The sequence below is a fragment of the Caretta caretta genome, chromosome 5 (genome assembly GCF_965140235.1).
Source record: "Caretta caretta isolate rCarCar2 chromosome 5, rCarCar1.hap1, whole genome shotgun sequence".
NCBI lineage: Eukaryota > Metazoa > Chordata > Testudines > Cheloniidae > Caretta > Caretta caretta.
The window spans coordinates 100,965,845-100,990,983 of NC_134210.1; the positions used below are offsets into that span (position 1 = coordinate 100,965,845).

Here is a 25,139-nt window from a genome sequence, read left to right on the forward strand (position 1 = left end):
GTGATGCACAATGAGCAGGACTATGTCTCTTTTCCCCAGGACTTGGGGCAGCGAGGAGAGGAAAATACAAGGGAGAGGTGGAAGTTCTTGACCCAGAGGGTCTCAGAAAATAAAGGAGAGAAGCCTGCTGTCGGAGGCAGTTTCTTCCCATTGATTGAGACAAACCAGAAGCTTCCTCCTTGTTGCCACCCTCTGTTGAGGGGAAAGATAGTCAGAATTCTTGGTGAGGCTGGTATTTGTTGGTCCGACCTCTTCCCCTGTAGCCAGGGAAGTGAACAGACTGGTTTACCGGACACCTGTATCTATACCTGCCAGGTCTATGAGGAAAGAGGATACCTGACACCCTTGTTAGGCCTGTTGGCGGCACGGGAGGAGTTAGAGGCCTGAGGTTTTTTGCGATCTCCTGGTATAACTGTACTCTTCGAAAGATCCTTTAAGGCCTGGTCTAAGGTTTCCCCAAAGAGATGACCGCCATCATAAGGAAGGCCAACAAGTTTGAGTCTGGCTGAAAGTTCTCCACCTGTTAAGGGACAGAGCCAGAGGGCTCTCCTAGCCACCGTGAGAGTTGCTATGTTATGGGCAGCCAGGTGGAGGGAATCCTGGGCTGCATCATGAAGATAGCAGGATGCCAGGTCACAAAGGCTGCACACCTTGCGAGATGACCTAGAAACAGGCCTCTTAGAGTGGGGCAATAATTTCCTTAGCCATTCCACCAGTGACCTAGCTGCATACAGGGAGTAAATGGAGACTGAAAGCTGGATGGTAGCAAATTCATAGGCACTCTTAAGAGCCTCATCTACCTTACGTTCTAAAGGGTCCGTGAGAACAGTTTCTCCCTCAACAGGACATGAAGATTTAGTGAAGAGAGATGCTATTACAGAATCAAATCTTGGTGCAGAGGCCCACAGCTTACCTTTCTCAGCTGGAAGTTTGTAAAGCTTAGCCAGATGAGTAGGTAATATAAACTTAGCATCTGGAGCCTGCCAGATGTTTTTAATTAAGGCACTGATGGATGGGTGAAGGGGAATGGTATCATCTGGCTTCTCCTCCACAAGATGGGGCAATTTCCTTGAGCCACTTCGTGAGGTATAACGTTTTAGCCTGAGTTGCTTCATAAAATATTTGCACAGATAGGGTAGATCCTCAATCAGGAATCTTTGAGATGAGTCTGTTTCACCAGGTGTTTCCTCAGGCTCGAAGGATACCAGTTTCCCTTCCTCAATGAAGTCAGAGGAGACTCGGGTAACCTTGGTAGAGGATCTCCCCTTTACTTCCATCAGGGATTTGCTGGATGAATGTGGTTCATATGGCCCTTCCTCAGGCTCAGAGGACATCACTTCCCCTTCCTCAAAGGAGTCATTTATGAAAGGAATCAGGGACATTGCTTGCACTGAATTCCCTATAGCTGATAATCCTCTATACTCTCTGGCATCCATCTTCGCTTCCTTTGGAGCTGTAGGAGCTGAAGTAAAAGGAACTGCTTTTGTGTAAGGTGGAGCTGTGAAAGCTCTTTGTAAAGTCACTGGTCTGCTAATCTTGACAGGGAGTGCTTGGGAAGCAGAAGGAGTCTTCACAAATGCCTTAGTGATAAGAGAGGCATGGTCTGGCAAAAAAGTGGGAGGCAAGGTCACATCTTCCACAGATAATCTTGAAGCAGAGGGAGGAATAGGAGGAGAATTTCCTACCTCCCATGCAGACTTCTGTGCTGCTGAAATAACTCCTTCAAAAGAGCAGCTGACAGGCATTAAGAAGCAGAGTCCCAGATCACTGAATGGCTCAGAGGTTCCTGGACAACCGAGACAAACTGGACCCATAAAAGTAGCTTGCGAAGGATGATCACAGTGGGAACACTGCTTGCCTTTCTTCTCTTGCTGGTCCATTCTGATTAACTTCACAGACGTTGAGGAGAAGCAGCATGAGGAGTAGCGTGCAACCTATTCCCAGTGAAGCAGAGAAGACTGGGGAGAAGACAAGGCAGTACTACAAGTAATGATGGCACAGTGCTATATGCAACATGATTGGTGCTGCTACCTGCCACACAAGCAAAGCAAGGAACTACCTTTCTCTCCAGACAGATGTATTACAAGGGTACACAAACTTGCAGTGTAAAGTCAATGTCATATCACCCCAAATCAAATAATAAATATTACTTATCATACAAGTATTAATAGACACCCACTATATGGCACTCATTTAGCAACTGAATGCCAGTCCTTGAGAAACAAGACATCCTTTTCACATGGAAAGTAATTTGGTGCACAGAGTTTTGTTCAAGTGCACAATCTTTCTAAAGACTTGTCCCATATAGCACCATGGAAAAGCACTTTATAAAGAAAAGTATTATAAATCCTATTTTACCAATGGAGACACTGAGGCATAGGGAGGTGGAGTGATTTAGCCATGATGGACTTGTCGTTACAGGGAGACAAATAAGGTGTGTCCTTAACTCTTTGAATTAGCTTGCTCAAGTTAACTAACACAAGTTAAAAATCTTAGTGCCTCCAAGGAAATCTGTAGTTTTCACACAAGTTAGCAGGTCAGGTTAAATCCTAGGCTCCCCCACAGTCTAACTCAACTTGCTAACATGGATGAAGACTAAAAATTGCATTGGCTTCACTAGGATTTTACCTTGTGTTAGTTAACTCGAGTAAGCGAACAAAGAGCTAAGGACACACGTTTTTGGTTAGTGAAGAGACACCCTATTTCATAGGCAGAACCAGGAACAGAACGCAGGCCTCTTTATTTCCAATCCAATGCTCTAGCTACTGGACCATGCTGCCGCCCAGCTTTCTTCCATCCCTTCTAGCAGCAAACATAGTCACGTTTTGCAAAGAAAGGCTGTATCTACAATAGGAAAGTTAGGAAGAAACATGGACTCATGATGGAAACTGTAGTTAGAGCCACAAAATTTGCTGTTGTTTCTACCCTTTGCTGCAGAATTATACCACAGAATCCAGGGACTGCGAGGCAGAATTTAGGACCAGACTGCTACGGAATACGTAGGGCAATGGCTCTCGTGGATATGGGTACGGTCATCACGCTACTGAGAGCGGGGTTAGATGATACTGAAGTAAAAACGTCCAAGTCTTGTTTCCACTACAGCTCCACTGTTGCAAACATTGGTGGAGAATTAAGAAGCCCAACTTTCCTAGTGTAAACAAGGATCAAAGGGAAAAGCATTTCCTATTCCATTATAAATCAGGTTTAGGCCTTTAAAGCACTAAGGAAATTTTGCAAAAGTTTCCTAGAGTTGGTAAAACTATTTTATGGTTTAAAAAAACATCATCTAATCCTTCTCAGAGCAGGGCTCATTATCCCAGCTGAAGGAGGCTGCATCTAGGCTCCTCTTACTCTGCAGCTGAACACCGCCTCCTGGCTCCTAGTGCCAGTTGTGCTCCCCTTCTGTGTGCTGGGAGCCTTCCTGTTTTCTATTCTGTGCAACACTGAGTGCCCATGGTGGGGCTGGGGGAAATGAGGGAGGGGAATGTGGGAGGGAGGGGAGGGGAATGAGATGGAGAAAAAGGGAATAAGTGAATCGCGGGGGGAAGCAGGAACCCAGCATGCGGCATCCCCTCAGCAGCAGCTGGGGTTCCCCTGTTAAGCAGGCCCATCGAACCTTTACTCTGACAAGCCCTACCCACCTACACCTGGTGCACAGAGTGTCTCTGGAATATCAGGGCAGTTCACAGTCTGTTCCTTGTAAGTCCCAGGCCTTCTTCTCAGGCCCTGGCTGTAGCTGTAGGGATGCTGTGGGTTGGACACTTGCTCTGGTGGTGGCCACACGCTCTCAGGCGCTAAGTGGTAGGACCCTTCTTCCCAGTGTCACCCCTGCCCTGTCGGGGTTACAATCCAAGTCTGGCCTGCAGAGCCTCTTGGCTGAGGCGTCTCCCTGTGCTGGGCCCACTGTCCAGGGTCCCCCTCGCTCTCCCCAGCTGCTCACCACACCCAGCTCCAGACTGCTCCAGCCCCAGCTCCACCACTCTGTCTCAGCATTGCTGCTGCTTCTGCTCTGCCTCCAGCTCCCTAGGCGGCTTCTTTGGCCCCTCTGCCTCTGGTTGCTACAGCTCTGCTCCCAGGACAGGTCTGCTCTGCAGGCTGCTTCTGTGACTCTGCTCCCAGCACTGACCTGCTTCCTGGGCTGCTTTTCTGGCCCCTCTGGCTCTGGTTGCTGCAGCTCCGCTGCCAGGCCAAGTCTGCTCTCTCTGGGCTGTGGCTCTAGCCTTGGGGCTGCAGCTCTGCTCCCAGCACAGGGTCTGCTCTCTCTGGGCTGCTTTTCTGGTCCCTCTGGATCTCGCACAGCTCTGCTCCCCAGCTTAGCGTGGGCCCCTGATTTCTCGTTAGCTCGGCCCCACTCTGTCTGACCCAAGTAAATCCAGCTCACCCAGAGGACGGGACCTCCCAGGCCTCCTGACTCCCTGATTAGCCTGCCCGCCCTGTCATTCAGGCTGACCTGGAGCATTGGCTTCTCCCCATTGTTCCTGGGGTTATCAGTCTCAGGGTCCTGGTTTCCCATAGACCCTTCCCCTTTTAGTACTGGAGCTAGCCAACCAAAACACCCCCACTGAATGTTAGTAAGGCGGCAACAGACACCTTACATATAGAGTTAAATGCTGAAACCCTAAAAATCGAACAAACAACCCCAAATCCCTCCAATGGTCCATTAGATATCTAGACATCACTTCTGTATACTGTGGGCATGATCCTCAGCAGGTATAAATCAGCACAGCTTCATGTCCCAATCCAAAGCGTGTACATTATAGACTCCATATTCCACTAGATGGTGCAATGATACAGCTATACAAGTTAGGACACTCTGACTCTCTCATATGAAGAGTTATGTTGGAAACTAGAAGTGTGTGTATGTGCGGGGGTGGGGTTAACACGCTGAAGAGAATGACAAAGCAGATTTGGAGCAGAATAATGCACACTTTGTTTGGATTTTTCTGCATATTATTTATGGCTAGTATACCTCAATATGGTGCTAGTGCAATGATAACTTTCCTTACTTATCTCTGCAACAGAGTGGACTCGAAATGTAGCTGAGTGAATAGCGTATTATAAAATTATTCAAGCTATATGTCAGAAAAAGAGGCCAATCTATGAACTTTTCTTCTTATTTCTCTACCTAATATTCCTCCAGATTGATAAAGGAGCACTTAGTATTTTACTATCCATTCTAGAGTGACTACATTTAACCTGAATTGATAAATAAATAGAAAGTCATCTTTTTTGGACTAATCTGCAGATTTTGCCACATTTTTGGGCCAAAAATACAGTGGCTATAATTTAAGGGTGAGGTTTTCACTAGCTTCTAAGGATTTAGGAGCACTAGTCCCACTGGAAGACAAATCCCACCCTAAATTTTTGAAGTGGCTTTTCATCCAGCAAGCTCTCAAGTCCCATATTTATCTCTCGTCTGTCATACTGTGTATGGCTGGAGCCCAGGCTCTAAGCCATATATATGTAAGTCATACAGGGTACATCTACACTGCAAAAAAGACCCATGGCAGGAAGTCTCAGGCTCCCCTCCCTGAGTCAGCTGACCCAGGCCACCTGCTTGTTTTTTTATCCCTGTGCAGACATACCCTCAGAGTCTGGGTCAACTGACTCGGCCTTGAGCTATGGGGCTAAAAATAGCAGCGTAGATGTTTGGGCTTGGGCTGGAGCCTGGGCTACAAGATAGGGGTGCCAACTTTCTAATCACACAAAACCAAATGCCCTTGCCCCATCCGTTCTCAAAGGCCCTGCCCCCATTCACTCCATCCCCCCCTTCCCTCCATCGCTCGCTCTCCCCAACCTTACTTACTTTCACCAGGCGGGGACAGGGGGTAGGGATGCAGGGGGAGGGGGAGGACTCTGGCTGGAGGTGTGGGCTCCAACATGAGGGGTTCAGGGTGCGGGATGGGGCTCCAGGCTGGGGCAAGGGTACGGGAAGGGGTGAGGGCTCTGGGATGGGGCCAGGGATGAGTGGTTTGGAGTGTACGAGGGGGCTCTGGTCTGAGGGTTTGGAGTGCAGGAGGGGGCTCAGGGCTGGGGCAGGGAGTTCAGAGTGCCGGCTTTGGGGTTTACCACAGACAGCTCCCAGTTGGTATCCCAGTGTGGTTAAGGCAGGCTCCCTGCCTGCCCTGGCTCCGCATGGCTCCCAGAAGCGGCAGGCATGTCCGGCTCCTATGCACGGGGTGACCCCAGGGGCTCTGTGCGCTGCCCCTGCCTGCAGACGCTGCCCCTGCAGCTCCCATTGGCTGCAGTTCTGGGCCAATGGGAGCTGCAGAGCTGGTGCTTGGAGCAGGGCAGCGCACAGAGCCCCTGTGGCCGCCCCTGTGCCTAGGAGCCAGACATGCCTGCCGCTTCCGGGAGCCGTGCGGAGCCAGGGCAGGCAGGGAGCCTGCCTTAGCCCCACTGCACCGCCAACCGGACTTTTAACGGCCCATTCAGCTGTGTTGACCAGATCCATGAGGGTCCTTTTTTGACTGGGTGTTCTGGTCGAAAACTGGATGCCTGGCAACCCTACTCCAAGACCCAACCTCCCCTTACTGGGTTTCAGAGCCCAGGCTCTAGCACAAGCCCGAATATCTACACTGTATTTTTAGCCCCATAGTGCGAGACTGAGTCAGTTGACCTGGGCTCTGAAGGTATGTCTGCACAGGGATAAAGAAACATGCAGCTGGCCTGCGTCAGCTGACTCATGGAGGGGGGCCTCAGGCTGCAGCCTGAGCTCTGGATTACATTTAAATTAAATACTCGAATTCAATACTTTAAACAAAGAAAAACACAAAAAACTCACCCCACCGCAAAACCATGACCTGAAAGCGTTCCTACTTCTAACTGTAAGCTTGTAAAGCAACTTTTGAAAGAGACCCTATTCCTACCAACACTTACACACAGGGAATAACTTTACCTATGGGAGTAGTCCCATTGAATTCAAGTGCTTACAGGGTTGGGGCCTTGGTCTTCATTCTTACCATGAAAATGTGAGTTTGGTACTTTTTTCTGCCTGCAACCCCAGGTACAATGAAAACAGAACTCTGGGCATTTAAAATCTGAGCCAATACCTGGGCAATGGTTCTTCAAGTTAAGAAATCCATGTACACTCTTGCACCCAATTTGGAGGAGAAGGGGGAAAAAAGACTGAGTCCGATTTTTATTTCGAAAAGAATTGGAAAATGGAGATTACCTCCGAAACAGCCGAATTCTGCTGTGTGTATATGTGCATCACATACCAGCACAACAAACACCCCATGTCAATATAAATAAAAGACTATTTTAAACTGGAAAAATGGAGCAGGTTGTATCCAAATATAGCTGTGATGGACACAGATCACACCTACCGGAAACTTTTAAAAGTCATGACAAAAATGTGGCTTAGTTTGTTGCAGTGGCAGGTCAACCCCTAATATCTCATGCGTTGTATTTCTTCAAAACTCTAACCAAGAACCATTATAGAATTATGCTGGAATTGTTCCTCTATTTCCCCCAACAGGAAATAACCAATTGTTTAAAACCTAGACGTGGAACAACTTCAACTAAAAAAAGCAGCAGAGTTTCAGCCAATAAAAAGTTATATCCTGTTTTAAAAAATAGAGCCAAAATATTTTACATTAGTTATCTTTTATAGAGGCTCATTTCTTCCTCTTGAGAAATAAGCCTCTGGGAACTAATACATTCCCTTTTCAAAATTTTATTCCTTTGTGTATGGTGGCTTATCATCACAGGAACTGATTGTCTGAAGTGTCCTGAGAGGTACTGGATCACTCCTGTGAAGGAAGTAGTATTTTTACAATCCTGGGCATGTTTATTTATGTCCCCATCATACTGTTGCAGTTGCACAGAAAATAAAGAGCCTGCTTCTTGAGTTTGGGCATGCCAGGTAATACAATATTCAAACGGCTAAAGATCTGACAAAATTAATAGCTTGGTTTCCCTCCCCCCCTCCTTTTTTTTTTTTTTTTAAACACACTTCTGGAATATAATGATGAGTTCACAAAGCTTCAAGATACCTGGAAAGATTTCCTGGAAATTAAATACACTCTGATGTGTGTTGGAAAATAAATTAAGCCCCTTAAGTAAAAAAGGGAGAAGATCTAGGATTTTTTCTTTGTTAATTTCTGTTTCCTTTTTCTTGATATTCGTCCTTACCTTTATCTCATCTTGCACCACTTATGCAGAACAGTATAGTATAAATCTCATTTTAAACGTACTGCAACAAGGTTGCATGATTGAAAGGACACCATAAACTTGAAGTCTAGTTAATTAAAACAAATGGTAAAAGCAGTTTCAGTTACTGCCTGTGTCTCCCTGTCAATTCTTGTGGTTTCGCAAGTGTATTTTCTAATTTTTAACATTGTTTTACTCTCCCTGTTGCTGCATAAGAGACCCCCACACAAAAACATGGGAAGACAACTTAAGGCCCCAGTCCTGCAAACACTTTCACACAAGCTTAACTTCAAGCAGGAATGTAGTCCCATTTAAGTCAGGATGCAAAGCTAAGTATGTGTTTGCAGGACCAGGCCTAACTGATCAGGGAAAACAGCAAAACCGACTGCAGAGAGTACTGACAAGTGCACAAAAGTAAAAAACTAAGATAGAAATAAGGACTTTTCTACCCCACAACTATTTAATTCATAGACATCTTAGATGTTTACCTGCCCTTGTACCAAGTAACCATGTTCAAACAGGAGCATGGTTTTTAAACAGATGCTATCCTTGCATATAAATAAAAACAAACATGCCTCAGTTAATATAATAGCTCATGGGTGTCCATGACCCACAATAGTAGTTTAGATTCTTCTTACTCAATTGGTATGATGTCGACTCCAGAACTAGATTTTCTTGCACAATGAGAGTACCATTATATTATGCCTTAAATAAACAACAAAATAATGCACGTTCCCTCTCCCCAAACAAATCAATATCCAATACTTTAAGCACTAAAATTATACCGAGCACTAGCACAGATCAGCTTCTGGCCAGAAGTTGCATCTATGCAGTTCCCATGACCCTGCATTGCCTAAATTATTATCCAAGAAGTAAAACCACTAGATCTAAAAGAACAAGTTGGGTACTGGTGTAGTACTATAAGTAACTTGATTTTTTTAAGCACAATTCATTGCTAGGATAAAACCAGGCCGGTCAGCATTTATACCTAATCATCCAGTCATAATGTAAGACAATTCAAAACAATTGTCAGTTTTTGAGCTTGGTCTCAGCCAAATTAGATTTTCTTTTCCCATTAACATTTCTCTTATCCTTTGTTCTAGCTCTATTAACAGAAGAATGATAGGCCATACCCTTCCAGGCAATACTATTGTTATAAAAGTGTTCCCCTGTAGCAATAAGAAACAGATTATAAGCCATCAGTTTAGCTCTCTTTTCTTGACTGATAAAAGCATACCGAACAATCTCAAATTCTACACAGTTTGGACAGTCTTTATTTTACAGTGTTCAAAGACCAACGTCTGCCGCCACCCCTCTTTCCCCCCAAAACTACATACTCACCCCAGAACTTAGGGTCACAACACAGTTCTCTCCAAAAGATACATACCACATGCGAGGCAGTACCCCAATCCCATAGCATAGGTAAAGACAAAATTTTAGTCTCAACTTTGTCAACCTTGAAGGTTCTCTCTTTTGCTCAAATAATTCAGACCTTTGGAAAAAAATAATTTTGGCATTTTGACTGATGCTATCAAACGAATTTGTTAATGTATTTATATGTACTTCGACAATTAAAATAATTATGAACCCATGGAAGTACGCTAAGTCACCTCACAGAGAGGTGACTTAGAGCAATAGCCACACAAAAAACTTCTGCTATTTTTGAGAATTCAGACACTGACCTCTTTGTCTATCCTATCAACCACTGTAAACTGTGCTGCAATTGTTAGATCTTGGCAACAGCAGGCGGGGTCTAGGCAAAGGAAGAAGATAAAATTGTGAATGTGTCAGTGTGTGAGTTTGATACATTAGCAAACTCTTTACCAAACTGCTAGTTTCCATTGGTCAGCACATTCTGCAACTATAATCAGCTCTGCCGCCCTTTAACTGCTTCCTGAATTTTCATCTCTTCCTTGGCCTCATCTCACATGGATTTTGTGATCTGTGGCCCATCAAGTCAGTAGTTCAGACCCCATCCCACCCCCCAAAAAACTCTCACTTAGCTCTACTTTTCCTCCAAAGGTGTCTCAGGGGCTTGCTCTGCACATATAGAATTATAGGGTCACATTCAGCACCGACTTGTCACCCCGTTGGCTTCACTGGGATTGCACGTGGGGAGTCAGCAATGAATTTGACTCAGTCATTTATCAACTAAAACATCTACCTGGCTTCTGACGAACTGGTCCATGTTTACAAAGAAAGAATTCCCAAAGTGGTGAAAGTTGAGCCTGGTTTTACACATACCCACCAACTAACTAGGTTCAGATTGCACCGACTACAAGCTAGATTGGGACCAAGCCCACCCCATACATGATCACATTATCCCTCATCAAGGCTATAGGTGTGGGGGCTTGGGAATGCAGGGTCTGCATACTGGCTACTCGCACTCCTCCCAAGCAGATGGGCAGAGAAAGGATGAAAGGCATGGAGCTTTGATTTTGCCCAACCTCCTATTCAACATGCCAGCTACCATGAAGCAGGGGGATTAAGTGAACCACACCCTATAAAAGCCTGCAGTAAATTAACTTTCTCCCCCACGAGCAAAGGGGAGCAGAAAAGGAACCATGACTAAATTTCCTCCCCAGGGTCCCTCCTGGAGCAGTGAACTTGCATTTCTATCCTTACCTAGCCTAAAGGCTCAATGTAGAAATAAATCTTCTGAGACAGCATCATAGGAGCATCCTGTTTATCAATTTAAAATTATGTTGATCCTTAAACTTATCCACATTTAAACTTAGGATTCTAAACAAATAAATCACTTCAAGGGTTGCCTCCATTTGAGTGAGCTTACGGCAATATTCCATGAGAGGCTGTGAGGGCAACTCACCGACATGCTCACTCTGCTAACAGCCTCCTTAGTGCTTTTGGATGAGAGCGAGATATATATAAAGAGTAATGTAACAGAATGGAAAATCCAAGAATTTTCCATCCCTCTTCTCAAGGGATTGGAGAGACGGGCACGTGAGGGTAAAGTTCCCTACCAATAGGCAGGATAAAATTCTTGCCCCTCTTCAGACTGGAATGTTACATTAATTTTCTGTTTGATCATCTTCTCTGGGCTGTTATTTCGATCACTGTTAGCTAAGCCTTACTTACAACAGGTAGTACCTAGTCACACCAGTAGTATGGGACTACTGGCACGAATAACTACTGCTCACCATGAGTTAGGGTTCCAAAAATCAGTGAAAAACGCAAAATAGTGAAAAAAGCATAATCATAGAATCATAGAATCATAGAATATAAGGGTTGGAAGGGACCCCAGAAGGTCATCTAGTCCAACCCCCTGCTCAAAGCAGGGCCAATTCCCAGTTAAATCATCCCAGCCAGGGCTTTGTCAAGCCTGACCTTAAAAACCTCTAAGGAAGGAGATTCTACCACCTCCCTAGGTAACGCATTCCAGTGTTTCACCACCCTCATAGTGAAAAAGTTTTTCCTAATATCCAATCTAAACCTCCCCCACTGCAGCTTGAGACCATTACTCCTCGTTCTGTCATCTGATACCATTGAGAACAGTCTAGAGCCATCCTCTTTAGAACCCCCTTTCAGGTAGTTGAAAACAGCTATCAAATCCCCCCTCATTCTTCTCTTCTGCAGGCTAAACAATCCCAGCTCCCTCAGCCTCTCCTCATAACTCATGTGTTCCAGACCCCTAATCATTTTTGTTGCCCTTCGCTGGACTCTCTCCAATTTATCCACATCCTTCTTGAAGTGTGGGGCCCAAAACTGGACACAGTACTCCAGATGAGGCCTCACCAATGTCGAATAGAGGGGAACGATCACGTCCCTCGATCTGCTCGCTATGCCCCTACTTATACATCCCAAAATGCCATTGGCCTTCTTGGCAACAAGGGCACACTGCTGACTCATATCCAGCTTCTCGTCCACTGTCACCCCTAGGTCCTTTTCCGCAGAACTGCTGCCTAGCCATTCGGTCCCTAGTCTGTAGCTGTGCATTGGGTTCTTCCGTCCTAAGTGCAGGACCCTGCACTTATCCTTATTGAACCTCATCAGATTTCTTTTGGCCCAATCCTCCAATTTGTCTAGGTCCTTCTGTATCCTATCCCTCCCCTCCAGCGTATCTACCACTCCTCCCAGTTTAGTATCAAATAATGTAATAAAAGTAATAAAATGACATGACTGGGGAAAAGTGGAAATCACAGTGCCTTTCATTTGACAAACCAAAAAAGTACAGCATTTATACACAATTTTCAAAAATGAAATCCTCTGGCCTGAACCCCAGCCCTGGAACTATGAGGCAGAATATCATCAGTGAGGAAATATCTCTGATACAACAGTCCTTGACAAGGAAGGCTGATTATAAAAATAAAAATATATCCTGTTTGAGCTAATGTGCACACAGAAATCTGATCACTCAGTAACTGGTCTAACAGAAGTGCAGCCAAACAAATTAAACACTGGGCCAAGAACATACATAATTCCATGCTTGGAAAGTTAGAAGTGTTTGAAAACAGAAGATTAGAATGAAAATGTCTTCTCAGCTATGACTGTAGCATCACTATCACAACATTAGGATAAACTGAACAATAAACATAGTTCACATGCTCGTGTTAAACTAGTTATAGAAATGTAAGGTTTCAGTGACATTTGAATGCAAAACCATACTTGTTACATACACTATTGATTTGCTGAGCTATCGTCATGGTAATAATGTAAATAATTGTTTAAAAATAAATTGATATTGCAGACCATCTAAAAGCGTCCCTATTTTTACCTCTAGAGTAACTCAACTAGATTAATGCATATGAAATTGAGGTTATCCATAAAACCATCTAATTGTGGAACCAAAATATTTCACATCTCCTGAGATAGGTCCATCTCAAATAAATATTCTGAATTATGCAGAAGAACCCTGGCCATTAGATGACAACAAATAATTTCACAATAGTCAACAGATTTTGCAGTGTCAGCTTTGGAACAGAGAACAAGGTGTAATTTGAGCCAACTGCAGAGCCTGGAAGCAAGCAGCACAGCTCAAAAAAAAAAAAAAAAAAGCCAACAATTTATTTCTCACAGATCTCTTTGTGAAGCCTGGTATGACAGCATAACTGGATGACCTGTGTTCCCCCTGACAAGCACATGAGAGACTCACAACATTTCTCAAGCTTCGTAAGTGACATTTTACCAGATGAGAGCCTTTGAAATGCCTTGTCAACACAGACTGGAGAAGAGAGAGTAAAGGGAAGACTAACATCAGATACTGCATATGTACATTATTTAAACTACAGTATAATGGAATAATATATAAGCATTTCACTTCTCGCAGCTATATCAAGAAACCATTAGATCAAGACTATCTTTTTAAAAAGCTACTGAATCTAAAAAAGGGTCAGCCATCCCAACAAGAGTTGTGAAAAACTAAAGCAATATTAGTGGCAAAAGACTACAGAATCTATAAAAAGATATTCCTTGCCATTAATTTCTTTTGTTGCTGCTGTTGACTGTATATCAACAGGATATCTGCAAGGCACATATATTGTGGAGGGCCGCTGAGGAAGCAAATATTGATAGTGGTTATGTTTTTGGAAGATGAAGAATCACATCAGATACTGAAGGCAAAGAAAGTTTGTGGCACAGTGCAAATAAAGACAAAGGGTGAAATCCTGGTGCCACTGAAGTCAGTGGAAGTTTTTGCCACGGACTTCAACAGCTCCAGAATTCTACTCCCACCAGTGAAAGCAGTACTCAAATTTTTATCCATTTTATGAAACTCTTTTAATCTTTCTCTCCCATCAAACCCTAATTTGACAGTAAATCTCACAATTACACTTAAAATCACTAATCTAGCTTCATACATGCTGAGCTCTGAAAATATGAGGACAACAGAAGTAGATTTGGTCCTCCCTGAACTCTGGTCAGTTACAGCTAATCAGTGTCCAGGAATTTCACCAGAAGTTAACTGTCAGCAATGTACATGTAGTCTTGCAACAAATATAGGCACAGTTTCCTCCTTGTACTGACATCTTCTCATGTTGAGTGTGGGATGGGCATAAGGGAGCAAGTTTCACATCCTTGATTCTCATGATGCATTTGCTCCAGGCACAGCCCATCCATGTAAATTAGAACAGTTTTGGGGCTGCTCTAACTTACCCTAGTTGGTGATGATCTCTAAGGGGCCATGCCAGTTATGAAATGGTGTAGCACAGATATGCTCTGACCCCCCCGCCCCCCAACTTGTTTCCTACACCAGGGGGAAGTTGGTGTAGTAGTTGGTTATTTGGGGTTTATGCCAGCTGAGAACTCTTCTGCAATCTGCACTGGAGAAATTCTTGGTTGGCCAGTTAGGGTCACATTTTGCCATCTAAATAGTTTGAAGTGGCTGGAAAAGACAGAAACTGTTCCATGATTCCCTAAATTAATGCAAAACTCCACAGGCCCCCTTAATACCTTGAACATGTGGTATTATTAGGTAAAATAATTCACGTAGCAAAATGGTTTCCTTACATGATAAAAAAAAAATCTGAATTCTCACAGGCTGAATCAAGCTGTGCTTTCATAACTGCTCTACAGCAGTTAATCAAAGTTTTCCATCACAGAACTTTTTTCTGAGATTTAAGGGTGAGCTATTGAGCTGAAACTCACCATAGAATGTCTTATTCCAGGAATAATTTCATTTTTGACATGAAATAAATAAAACCATTGTGCATATTTTTCAAAGTGTGAAAGCAATTGTTGTATACAATGCCAATCTCTAGATTTCAGATCCCAGTGCTACCAGAACAGACACTGTGGCTGTGCAAGGTCAAGCTTCAACACTCGCCTTGATCAGTGTAGCTCTAATCGCGCCTAGAGGGACCACTCCTAGGGATAAGATCATCAGTCGGTTCTCACAAGGGTTTGTGTGTCTGTGCTCAGTCTAGCAGCACAGGTACCAACCACTGTAGTTATTTGTGTTACAGTGGGCCTCCAAAGACTCCACATCAGGATTGTGTACAGACATATTATGAAAGATCATCTCTTCTCCCAAAACTACAAACTTCATTTAGAAAGATGAAACAAATGGGTGCAGCAGACAACAAAGAGAGTAGGATGGGGAGAATAGGGTAACAGCAATGGGGGCACAGCATTACACAGATTACTTATGTATATAATTTGAATGTTTCAAGGGTGGTTTTTATTTTATTTTAAACAGGAAAGAAAAATAAAATGATAGTTCAGGTGACAGCTGATGTGTCCTCACTACTATACTGACATATTGTATACTTATTAAAAACAAAACAAAATAAATCCTACCACAAAACATACAGGAAATGGTCTTAGACTACCAACTGATTTCAGAAATCACTAAACAAGCCAACATATGGAAGTTACTTTTATTTACTGTGGCCCTTGGTCATATTTTAACTGGGGAACTAGAGATAAACTGTATTTCATACTGATAATCACCTGAGCCCCCAAGTCCCACAGTCCATTTATACTAAAAACAAAAAAGAAAGTTAATTGTATGACACTTAAGTTAGTTATTTTAGTTTGGAAGAGTGCAAAAAAAGCAAATACTTTTACATGAAATGTAAAAGTTATTTTCTTTCTTTTTAACAAAAATTAAAGTTAATGGCGTACATGTACAGTAGTTCTCTACTCCCAGTAAAGACCTACTTTTGTCCAGAGCACAAATATGTTTAAAAATACAGAATGCATGAAGTCAAGCAATTGAAGTTGAGTCTCAGACCAAAAAACCAAACCAAAACATATTTTAGAGCATTCCAGGAAGGATGTTAACTACAACAAAGCCCATTAGGGTTTGATTTAAACTGAAAATCCAGGAATGTCATAATCCTTCAACATTAACCCATGCTGCTGCTAAAGAGTTAGAAAATATAGATCTACAATTGGTGGAGCAGAACAAATCAGCCTAACTCAGGCCCATAATAACTGGAAACTTTTTTTCTCATATCCACAATTCCTCTGTTTGTATAGTTTAAAGCACCATGCAAACCTATAGTGCCACGAAATTAACAAAGCAAATGCATCCCCAAGGGAGTTTCACCACCAATGGGGGAGGAAAACAGGGCCAGGGCAGCATTTATGTCAACAAAGGGAAGATATTGTTGTTACAAAAATTACCATTGTCAACAGTCAAGTAACTTCATAGTCAGCTTTTTATTCATTGAAAGAATTATTGCTATAGATGTAACTGTGCCTGCCAACTGAGAAAGTTCCAGCTACAGCAGGGCTGAGCAGATCAGCATCTCTGCTATAGTCCCCTGAACTCCTTACAGGTTCACAGAACCCCCTTAAAAGAGGGGGGGGCAAGGGAGAGAGAGAGAGAAATTATCCCAAAAGAGACACAAACTTACTCCGAGCCATACTGAGAGCTCCCGCCCAGGGTCCAGCAAGTGATCTCCTCTGGCCAGCATCTCGGAGGTATCACAGTTGTGAGGGGAGAGGCAGACACACCCCACCCCAACCAGCCTTTTGGGGTGGCTTGTCTCTTAGCTGCACTTTACTAGGCTAAACAAACTCAGGCTCTTTAGGCTATAATTTCCCCGAGATCCCACCCCCAGAACCTCCTGCACCCTCCGCCGGTGCTGTTAATCCCAGAGCCACGATGCAACTGTAACTAAAAGCCCTTCCATCGCCAAGTGCGACCACCCTGGGGCACCACACTATACTGTACGTCACTACCATTTTCTGTGCACGGGGTGTCGCTTCACCACATACATCTCCCTGTTTTACAACAGCTTTACCCTACGGGGAAGTGGACAAAAGAAGCCTCCCTGAGCTGAATGGAAATCAGGCTGGAAGGGAAGTAGGGATGGGTGAGGATATTTGTTACAGACCTGTTCCCTCCCCCCTGCAGGTCCAATTGGTTTGCTCCTGGTGGAACCCTGTGCAGCTCCCATTGTAACATTTCTTCTTCCCCCTTAGAAGTTCAGAGAGAGCCGCCTGCGGGGAATTAATTGTTCGCTTTACGCCTCACACGATGGGAGGAGGGAATCGAATTAGCCATTCAATGCACCAGCTCCAGAAATGCTGCCCCCTTTCAGATCAGGTGACCCCATTTCTAAGGAAGTTTGCAAAGTAATTAGACTGCTGCGCACAGAGACATACTGTCCATCAAGCCCTGGCCCCGGTTATACTGAAGTAGGAAGAATAGCTGAGTCAGAGACAGAGAAGCTACTCATGAAATCCCAGGCCAATAATAGGACTTTGTACTATTAGAGCCATCCCAAAAGATGACCTGAGAGCATTTCACAAACATTAACCAATTAAGCTGTACAACGACGCTGGGAGGTAAGGAAGTATTTACATTCCCACTGGCTAGGGAAGTATTTCCTAGTTTACAGATGGGGAAACAGGTGCAGAGAGGTAAAAGGACTTGCCAAAGGTCAAAGAGGAAGTTTGTGGCCCTTTTATTAGCAGAATATTTACACTCATCATATTAAGCCTAATCTAAATTTGACTGGTTATTTATAGCTTATGGGTTTGGGTTTTTTTGTATTTTTTTTAAATGACTCAGTCACTCAAAAGTTTTGGCATATTTCTAGTCTATAAAAACATTTCCCCTTCTCTGCCTCACTGAAAATTCATCGTTTCCAGGACTTCCTTCCCATTGCCCAAAGCTCACTTTGTTAATCAATAGCATCCACTGACTGTAATTAAATGTATTCCTTTTCCCTGCCACATCTGGGGATTTCTTTTTCCTGATTTGGATCATTATACCTCCCTAGATTTTCAAAGCCCCTCCTGAATGACTATAATAAATCTGGTAAAACTTCATTTTTGAGCAACCCATTCATATTCACAGTGGCTAGCATCTGTGATCGCTTTTTTCCTCTTAATAAAAAGAATTAATCTTTTACTAGAAAAGGATATTATGTATTCAAGATCTACATTGGAAGACTGAGACTTTTAGATGGGCAATAGCGTCACTGGAACAGTGTCTAATCTTTTATTATATATGTTTTAAATAATTTCTGAATAATTCACTGTTGCCCCACTTTCCACAAAGTAATATCTTGCAACAGCAGAGATCTCAACATTATAGTTTTCGTGCCAAACACAGATATGTTATGCCTGCCTAAATGTAGAAAGTTTGATATTTCTTCCTAATAAAAGGAGTACTTGTGGCACCTTAGAGACTAACAAATTTATTTGAGCATAAGCTTTCGTGAGCTACAGCTCACTGTAGCTAACGAAAGCTTATGCTCAAATAAATTTGTTAGTCTCTAAGGTGCCACAAGTACTCCTTTTCTTTTTGCGGATACAGACTAACATGGCTGCTACTCCGAAACCTTCCTAATAAAGTTTGTCATCTAAAATGGTACTTTTCTCCCTATCCAGAACAAACACAAATAAAACAAAACAAAATGCTTTACTCATGGACAGCTGTTTTATATGTAAACTTTTACATTAATTCAGAAATTGAATGGGCTAGTACAAGGATAAGAAAAGCAAGCAAGGAGAAATCTATGGCCAGCAGAGTTGAGGACTGTCACAGGGCATGGCTCCACTCCCGCCTTCTCCCCTGCAGAAACTGTATGGACTGCAGTGGTTGTGCATTCACTGTACCCTTTTATTTCATTTATTTTATTTATTTCCCTCCACTATTTCTACAACAACCCCTTTGAACAATCTATTTACAGCACCAACTCTGCTTTTGGGCCTTCTCCCCAGGACATGAGGGGAACAGAGGTCTCCCACCCTTGAGGCCTCCATGTTGCTGAGCTCAACTAGCCCTAGTCCCCTCTCTCTCCTCTTTGACATGTCCTTCCTGCCTCTTTATCAGCCTTGGTCTGATGGGGCAAATTGGCTCCTCCTCTCATTCAGCTGGCCAGCCCAACTGTCTGATTACCCCCATCAGCTTTCTCAAGGGGAACTAAATTAACATGTGAATGATTAGAGTGCAGGCTCACCAGTTCACCCCCTGCACTCTGTCACAGGACAAATTAGGAGTTTTAAGAATCCCAACAATGGTATTGGTCCATTAGTAGATGCGAATGGTAGAATTCTCAATAATAATGCAGAAAAAAAAACCCAAATATTTATTGAACACTTCTCTGTTCTGCATTGGGTGTGGGAAACAGATAATATTGTCTCATCACATGCTGATGGTAATACCCTTTCAATTCCACTAGTACCTCTATAGGATGTTAAACAGAAGCTACTAAAGTTAGACATTTTTAAATCATCAGGTCCAGATAACTTGCATCCAAGAGTTTTAAAAGAGCTGGCTGATGATCTCACTGAACCGTTAATGTGGATTTTCAATAAGTCTTGAAGTACTTTTTTTTTTTTTTTTAAAAGGACAAAAGAGATGACCTAGGTAATGATAGGCCTGTCAGCCAGACATTGATCCTGGGCAAGATAATGGAGTGGCTGATAACAGGACTCAATTAATGAAGAATTAAAAGAGGGTAATGTAATTAATGCAAATCAACCTGGGTTTATGGAAAATAAATCCTGTCAAACTAACTTGTTTTTTTGTTTTTTTTGTGAGATTACAATTTTGGTGGATAAAGGTAATAGTGTTGACATAATATACTTAGAAGTCTTTAAGCCATTTGACTTGGTATCACATGATATTTTGACTAAAAACCTCAGTCAACATAAAATTAACATGGCACACATGAAATGATTAAAAACTGGCCAGCTGATAGGTTTCAAACTGTAATGGTAAATGGGGAATCATTAATAAGCAGGTGTATTTCCAGTGGGGTCCCACAAGGATCTGTTCTTGGCCCCTTATGCTATTTAACATTTTTAATCAATAACCTGAAAGGAAACATAAAATTATCACTGATAAAGTTTTCAGATGATACAAAAATTGGGAGAGTGGTAAATAATGAATAGGACAAGTCACAGATACAGAGCAATCTAGATCACTAGGTAAACTGGGCACAAGCAAACATGGGTTTTAATACAGCTAACTGTAAATGTATACATCTAGGAACAAAGAATGTAGGCCATACTTACAGGATGGGGGACTCTATCTTGGAAAGTAGTGACTCTGAAAAAGACTTGGGGGTTGTGATGGATAATCATCTGAATACAAGCTCCTAGTGTGATGCTGTGGCCAAAAGAACTAATGCGATCCTTAGATGCACAAACAAGGGAATGTAGAGTAGGAGTAGAAAGATTATTTTACCTCTGTTATAGAGCTGGCGCTAGGCATAAGCAGACTAAACAACTGCTTAGGACCTATTAATTATTAGTACGTGGGGTGGGGGCAAGATATTCCTGCTTCAGGCCCCCAGCTGGCTAGCACCAGCACTGCCTCTATATTTGCCGCTGGTGCAACCATTGCTCAAATAATGTGTCCAGTTCTGGTGTCCACAATTCCAGAAAGATGTTGATAAATTGGAGAGGGTTCAGAGAAGAGCCAGAAGAATGATTAAAGGATTAAAAAACATGCCTTATAGTGATAAACTCAAGGAGTTCCATCTATTTAGCTTAACAAAAAGAAGGTTAAGGGGTGACTTGATTACAGTCTATAAATATCTACATGGGGAACAAATATTTAATAATGGGCTCTTCAATGGAGCAGATAAAGTTATAACATGATCCAATGGCTGGACGTTGAAGCTAGACAAATCTAGACTGGAAATAAGGTATAAACTTTTAACAGTGAATGTAAATTAACCATTGGAACTACACTTCTACCCCAATATAACACGAATTCGGATATAACACGGTAAAGCAGCGCTCCGGGGGGGATGGGGCGGGGCTGTGTGCTCCGATGGATCAAAGCAAGTTCGATATAATGCGGTTTCACCTATAACGTGGTAAGATTTTTTGGCTCCCGAGGACAGCGTTATATCGGGGTAGAGGTGTATTTACCAAATAATTCTCTGTTGGATTCTCCATTACCAACGATTTTTAAATCAAGATTGTATTTTTTCTAAAAGGTTAGCGTTAGGCCATAGAACTTCCCCGTAATTATTCCTATGTTACACAGGAAGTCACAGGTTTCTCAACCCATGTGTTGGGACCCAAAATTGGGTTGCCAGAATATTTCAAAGGGTCATGTGGCAGCAGGGCAGTAACTAGGGCAAGGCGACACCCAGGGTGCAAAGCAGGGCGGGGGGGGGGAGGGGGAAGAGAGAGAGACAAGCCCTGCAGCAAGCATAGTATTGCCACCCTTACTTCTGCCTGGCTTCTGGCTGCAGCGCTGCTTTCAGAGCTGGGTGCCTGGCCAGCAGCCGCTGCTCTCTGGCCACCCAGCTCTAAAGGCAGTGCCGTTGCCAGCAGCAGTGCAGAAGTAAGGGTGGCAAAACCATACCATGCCTAGTTATAGCACTGTGTGGCAGCTCCTATCCCATGGGGCTGCCTGGGCTCGCCTCCAGGCACTGCAACTTCTGGGGCCCCAGCACCACCCAGGTTTGGCCCAGTCGTCATGACAAAAGCAGTCTGAGTAGGCCAAATTTGAGTGAGTGGCACTGCAACCCCGTAAGCCAGGTCACATCTCCACTCACACAAATTTGGTCAAGTCCGGAGGGGGAAAGGGGGCAGGGCCAACCCTGAACAGCGCTGCAACCCTGGAGGAGCAGAGAGCCAAGCCCAGCCAACCCCAAAGCACAGGAGCTGCAGAAGCTGCCGCTGTGGGATGAGTGCTGGGCAAGACCCCTCAGAAACCACATCAGGGCCTCCACCCCAAGACTATTTACTGGATCGCAACAGGCCATCAACATTTTGAGCCCAAAAACATTGAGAACCATTGGACTAGATGATCACAATGGTCCCTTCTGGCCTTGGAATCTATGAGAAGGATGTAGATCCAGCAGTGTTTATAGAACACAAAGCTAAAGCTGGTATGGTATGCAGTGAAAGAGCATATTTTCTCTATAGTATATTCAGAAACTTGCTGAAACTAGAAAGGAATGTACAGAAGCTTTGAAAGGGAGGACTCCGGCAGAAATCACACGGCTTGATTCAGAAAAAGGGACTGTAATTTTCTCTCTCCAGCTCTATCATTCAACCACCAGAGCAACGCAACTCCAGGAGGATGGGGCAGGAGTTGGTTGCAAAGAACTAAAGCTTAAAAAAAATTGCTTCCACCCCACACCTACCCCAGACAGAGAGGCCTCCTGTGCATGTAAGATACACAGATAAGGGAAGAGAAGGCAGCAGTTGAGTAATACAGGGAGCATACAGATGTAATAACACTTCAGAAAAGTGCAAACAATGTATTACTTTGTTTGATGTGTCCACATGCTTACAGAGAAAACAATGGAGGATTTCCTGTACGCCAGGGATTCTCAACCTTTTTCTTTCCTCCCCGACCACAAACATACTGTAAAAACACCACGGCCATGGGAGGGGAAGGGGTGGCTCCAGGCTTCAGCTGCAGGTGGTGGTGGTGGAGGAAGGGCTCTGGGTTTCAGCTTCAGGTGGGAGCTTCTGCCCCACAGGGCTGAGGGGGGGGGGTCTTGAGGACTTGAGGCTTCTGCCCCATGGGGTGGGGGGTGGCTTGGGGCTTTAGCCCCATGGGGCAGCTTCTGCTGGAGCTCTGGGGTTCTGCCCCACGGGGAGCCGGGACTCAGGCCTTCTGCCCAGGGGGCAGGATGTGCTGAGGCTCATGGATTTAGGAGAGAGCAGGGCTCACAACTCCAAGCTTCAGCTGCCAGGTACCCAGGCTCAGGGTGGCCCTGCTTGGCAGCCCCCTGAAAAGGCTCACGGACCCCCAATAAGCCAAGGATCCCTGGTTGAGAACTGCTGCTGTACACCAAGCCGTGTAACCCAATTCTTCTCTAGTTCAGTCTCCAAATCCTTCTTTCTAAACTATCCCTCACAAAGAGTACTGCTATGCAGCAGCACCCTGAAAGGGCAAAATTTGTAATGAGGACTTAAATTCAGAACACACACTTGTCTTCAGTTCGTTCCATTGCAGAACAACAAAGGAAAATTGCAGCCAAATATTTTATAGAAACAACGTCCAATCTTTTCATCCTGAGGGACAAACTTATTTCAGGAAGCCCATCGTCCCCTCTCTTTCATTTTCTGTACTGTAAAAGGAAGAGAAATCATCTGCAAGTCCCTTGCCAGGAATTTATGTGGTAAGGGGAGGGTAAGAAATCCCCAGCAAGCATAGAGCACGAGGCTTGTTAAGGGCAGGAATGCAGCATTCTCCAGCTATCCCCAGCCAGCAGGTGGTCGGTCCCTTGGGGACCATAGCCAGCTGGCACAAGTTAGAGAAGACCCCATGCTGCTCTCAGCTTCTCTTCCTTTTCCCCACTCCTGGACTACCCTGGGTGGAGGAGGGTAGTGGGTGGGAGGCGAGCCACCCCTTGCTAGGTCCCCTCCTAAGTTCAGGCAGAGCTAGTCAAGCTCCTATCTTGCTCTCCCAGGAGCTCCCTCAGCCTGGCTGGTAAGCAGGCAATGGAGTAGCCACAGCTACCATTCTCTTCCCTCTTCTGCAGTGCCGGGGATGTGCTGACCTGAAATGGCAGGGAAGGGACAGCAACTGCTCAGATCACTCCTGGCTCACACCAAAGCTACTCTGGGTGCAGCAGGGAAAGCAGTGGAGCAAACACTGCTCCCAATCTCCGCGTAGTGATAAATCAAAGCCGAAGCAAAGCCACAGGGTCTGAGGGCATGTCTCAGGGAGCATATTTTTAACACATAGGAAGAAAATGTGTATATCACTCACAAGTTGCCCTTAAAGGCCCCAGTTTAGTGCCTGGAGGACCATAAGTGTCTCTCCGGCCACAATGGGATCCATTCTGTATCATACAACTAACACACCCACTGACCCACCACTAAGTCAAAACATAAGCCACTGTCAGCTTCACACCTAGAGCTTCTTCTGCTCACTTCCTAACACCACAGTTAATTCTCCCTCTCACAGGTCTCAGTGCCCTGGGGACCTGCGAGAGAGAATATTCTGAGGGAGTGCAGCATGCCCTGCTGGAATGTTACCTAACTCTCTGAAAATCATTAAGTGGGAACACTCACCTGTCCCCCCCTTACATGGCATACTGCAGTGGGAATGGTTATGCAAGAGCAGAACTACCATTTCAAAATAATAGTATAGCATTCTCGTTGTCTGTTCTAGAGGGGACCGAAGGGATATCTGTGAATCACAGCTTACACAATCCAGTCATTATTTTACATGCCAAACAAGATGAAGAGGCCACCGCTGCAACTCCATGTGCACAGGGGCATTGCAAGGAGTGATATTTTAAAATCAATCCCATTCCTAGGAGAATTAAACATCACTGAACTATACGACAAGTGTGCAAACTCCTCTCTCCATAACCTCACCTCCCATTGTGCTCTTTAGTTTAAATACACAAAGCAGATATTGAATTTGACCACAGGCGAACAATCTACATTCTGTGCAGCAGCAATTTAGAGAGATGACTTGCTGGAGCACATGGTCATGAGAAACCCGTTATTACTTCTGCAAATTATCAAATATTACTGTGAATGAAGGAATTGTGCAGCCACCAGCTTCAGCAAGAACACTCCAGACTGTAACATTTTAACATTATTTTTAATTTGTATCTTGTAGTAATCAGCACACACACTCCTGCCAAACAATATTCCCCATTGACTGGCAACTGGTTGTACTAATCAAAACCAGGTGGTTATTTTTTACGTTGTGAATTATGCTGTATTTTATCATTTCTGAACTGTGCCTTTTTCCTGGATTTTCCAACAAACATATTTATGTATTTTTACATGTAATATTTATGTCAATGTCATGATTACCAGGCAATGATATATATAGTGGTAAAATCAGGGGACTAGGAACACTTCAGTGAGAGATGCCAGTGTGACATACCAGGGTACAACCTAGACTAATGAGTAGCTGTGTCACCCCTACCCTCTAACCTGAGGTGCCCTTTACAATGCCCTGCTGCTCACAAACAGCCTTCAGCGTGTAAGTTGCTCCCAGCTATGTCTCTGTGTGTGGTGCAGCCAGTCAGCTACACTTTAGCTCTTACCATCCTTAAAAATCACCACAGGGTGACCCCAAAACACTCCCTGTCTCAGATTTTCCCCAGAAACATATATGTCCCATA

The 25,139-nt window shown here is 44.0% G+C and overlaps 2 protein-coding genes across 16 annotated transcripts in view; one reads left to right on the forward strand and one right to left on the reverse strand.

Annotated features, from left to right (window-relative positions):
* Window positions 1-25,139, reverse strand: part of TJP2 (tight junction protein 2) — a 94,529-nt gene that overhangs the window by 36,095 nt on the left and 33,295 nt on the right. The window contains exon 1 of one of the 10 annotated variants that reach the window (XM_048851723.2): window positions 16,953-17,060. The exons of 3 other annotated variants lie outside the window; for them this stretch is intronic. In XM_048851723.2, the coding sequence (XP_048707680.2) occupies window positions 16,953-17,015 (63 nt within the window). In that variant the 5' untranslated portion in view covers window positions 17,016-17,060. Of the gene's footprint in view, window positions 1-913; window positions 1,501-9,495; window positions 9,707-9,836; window positions 9,860-16,469; window positions 16,654-16,952; window positions 17,061-25,139 lie in introns of those variants that run through there. 6 more of the 10 variants (XM_048851724.2, XM_075128749.1, XM_075128748.1 and 3 more) reach the window with 6 other exon arrangements.
* The window catches only part of LOC125637362 (uncharacterized), a 101,434-nt gene that overhangs the window by 25,886 nt on the left and 50,409 nt on the right, over window positions 1-25,139 (forward strand). The window contains exon 3 of one of the 6 annotated variants that reach the window (XR_012668599.1): window positions 19,420-19,531. The exons of the other annotated variants lie outside the window; for them this stretch is intronic. The gene's annotated coding sequence lies outside the window, so the exon portion shown is untranslated. Of the gene's footprint in view, window positions 1-19,419; window positions 19,532-25,139 lie in introns of those variants that run through there. 6 annotated transcript variants of the gene reach the window in all.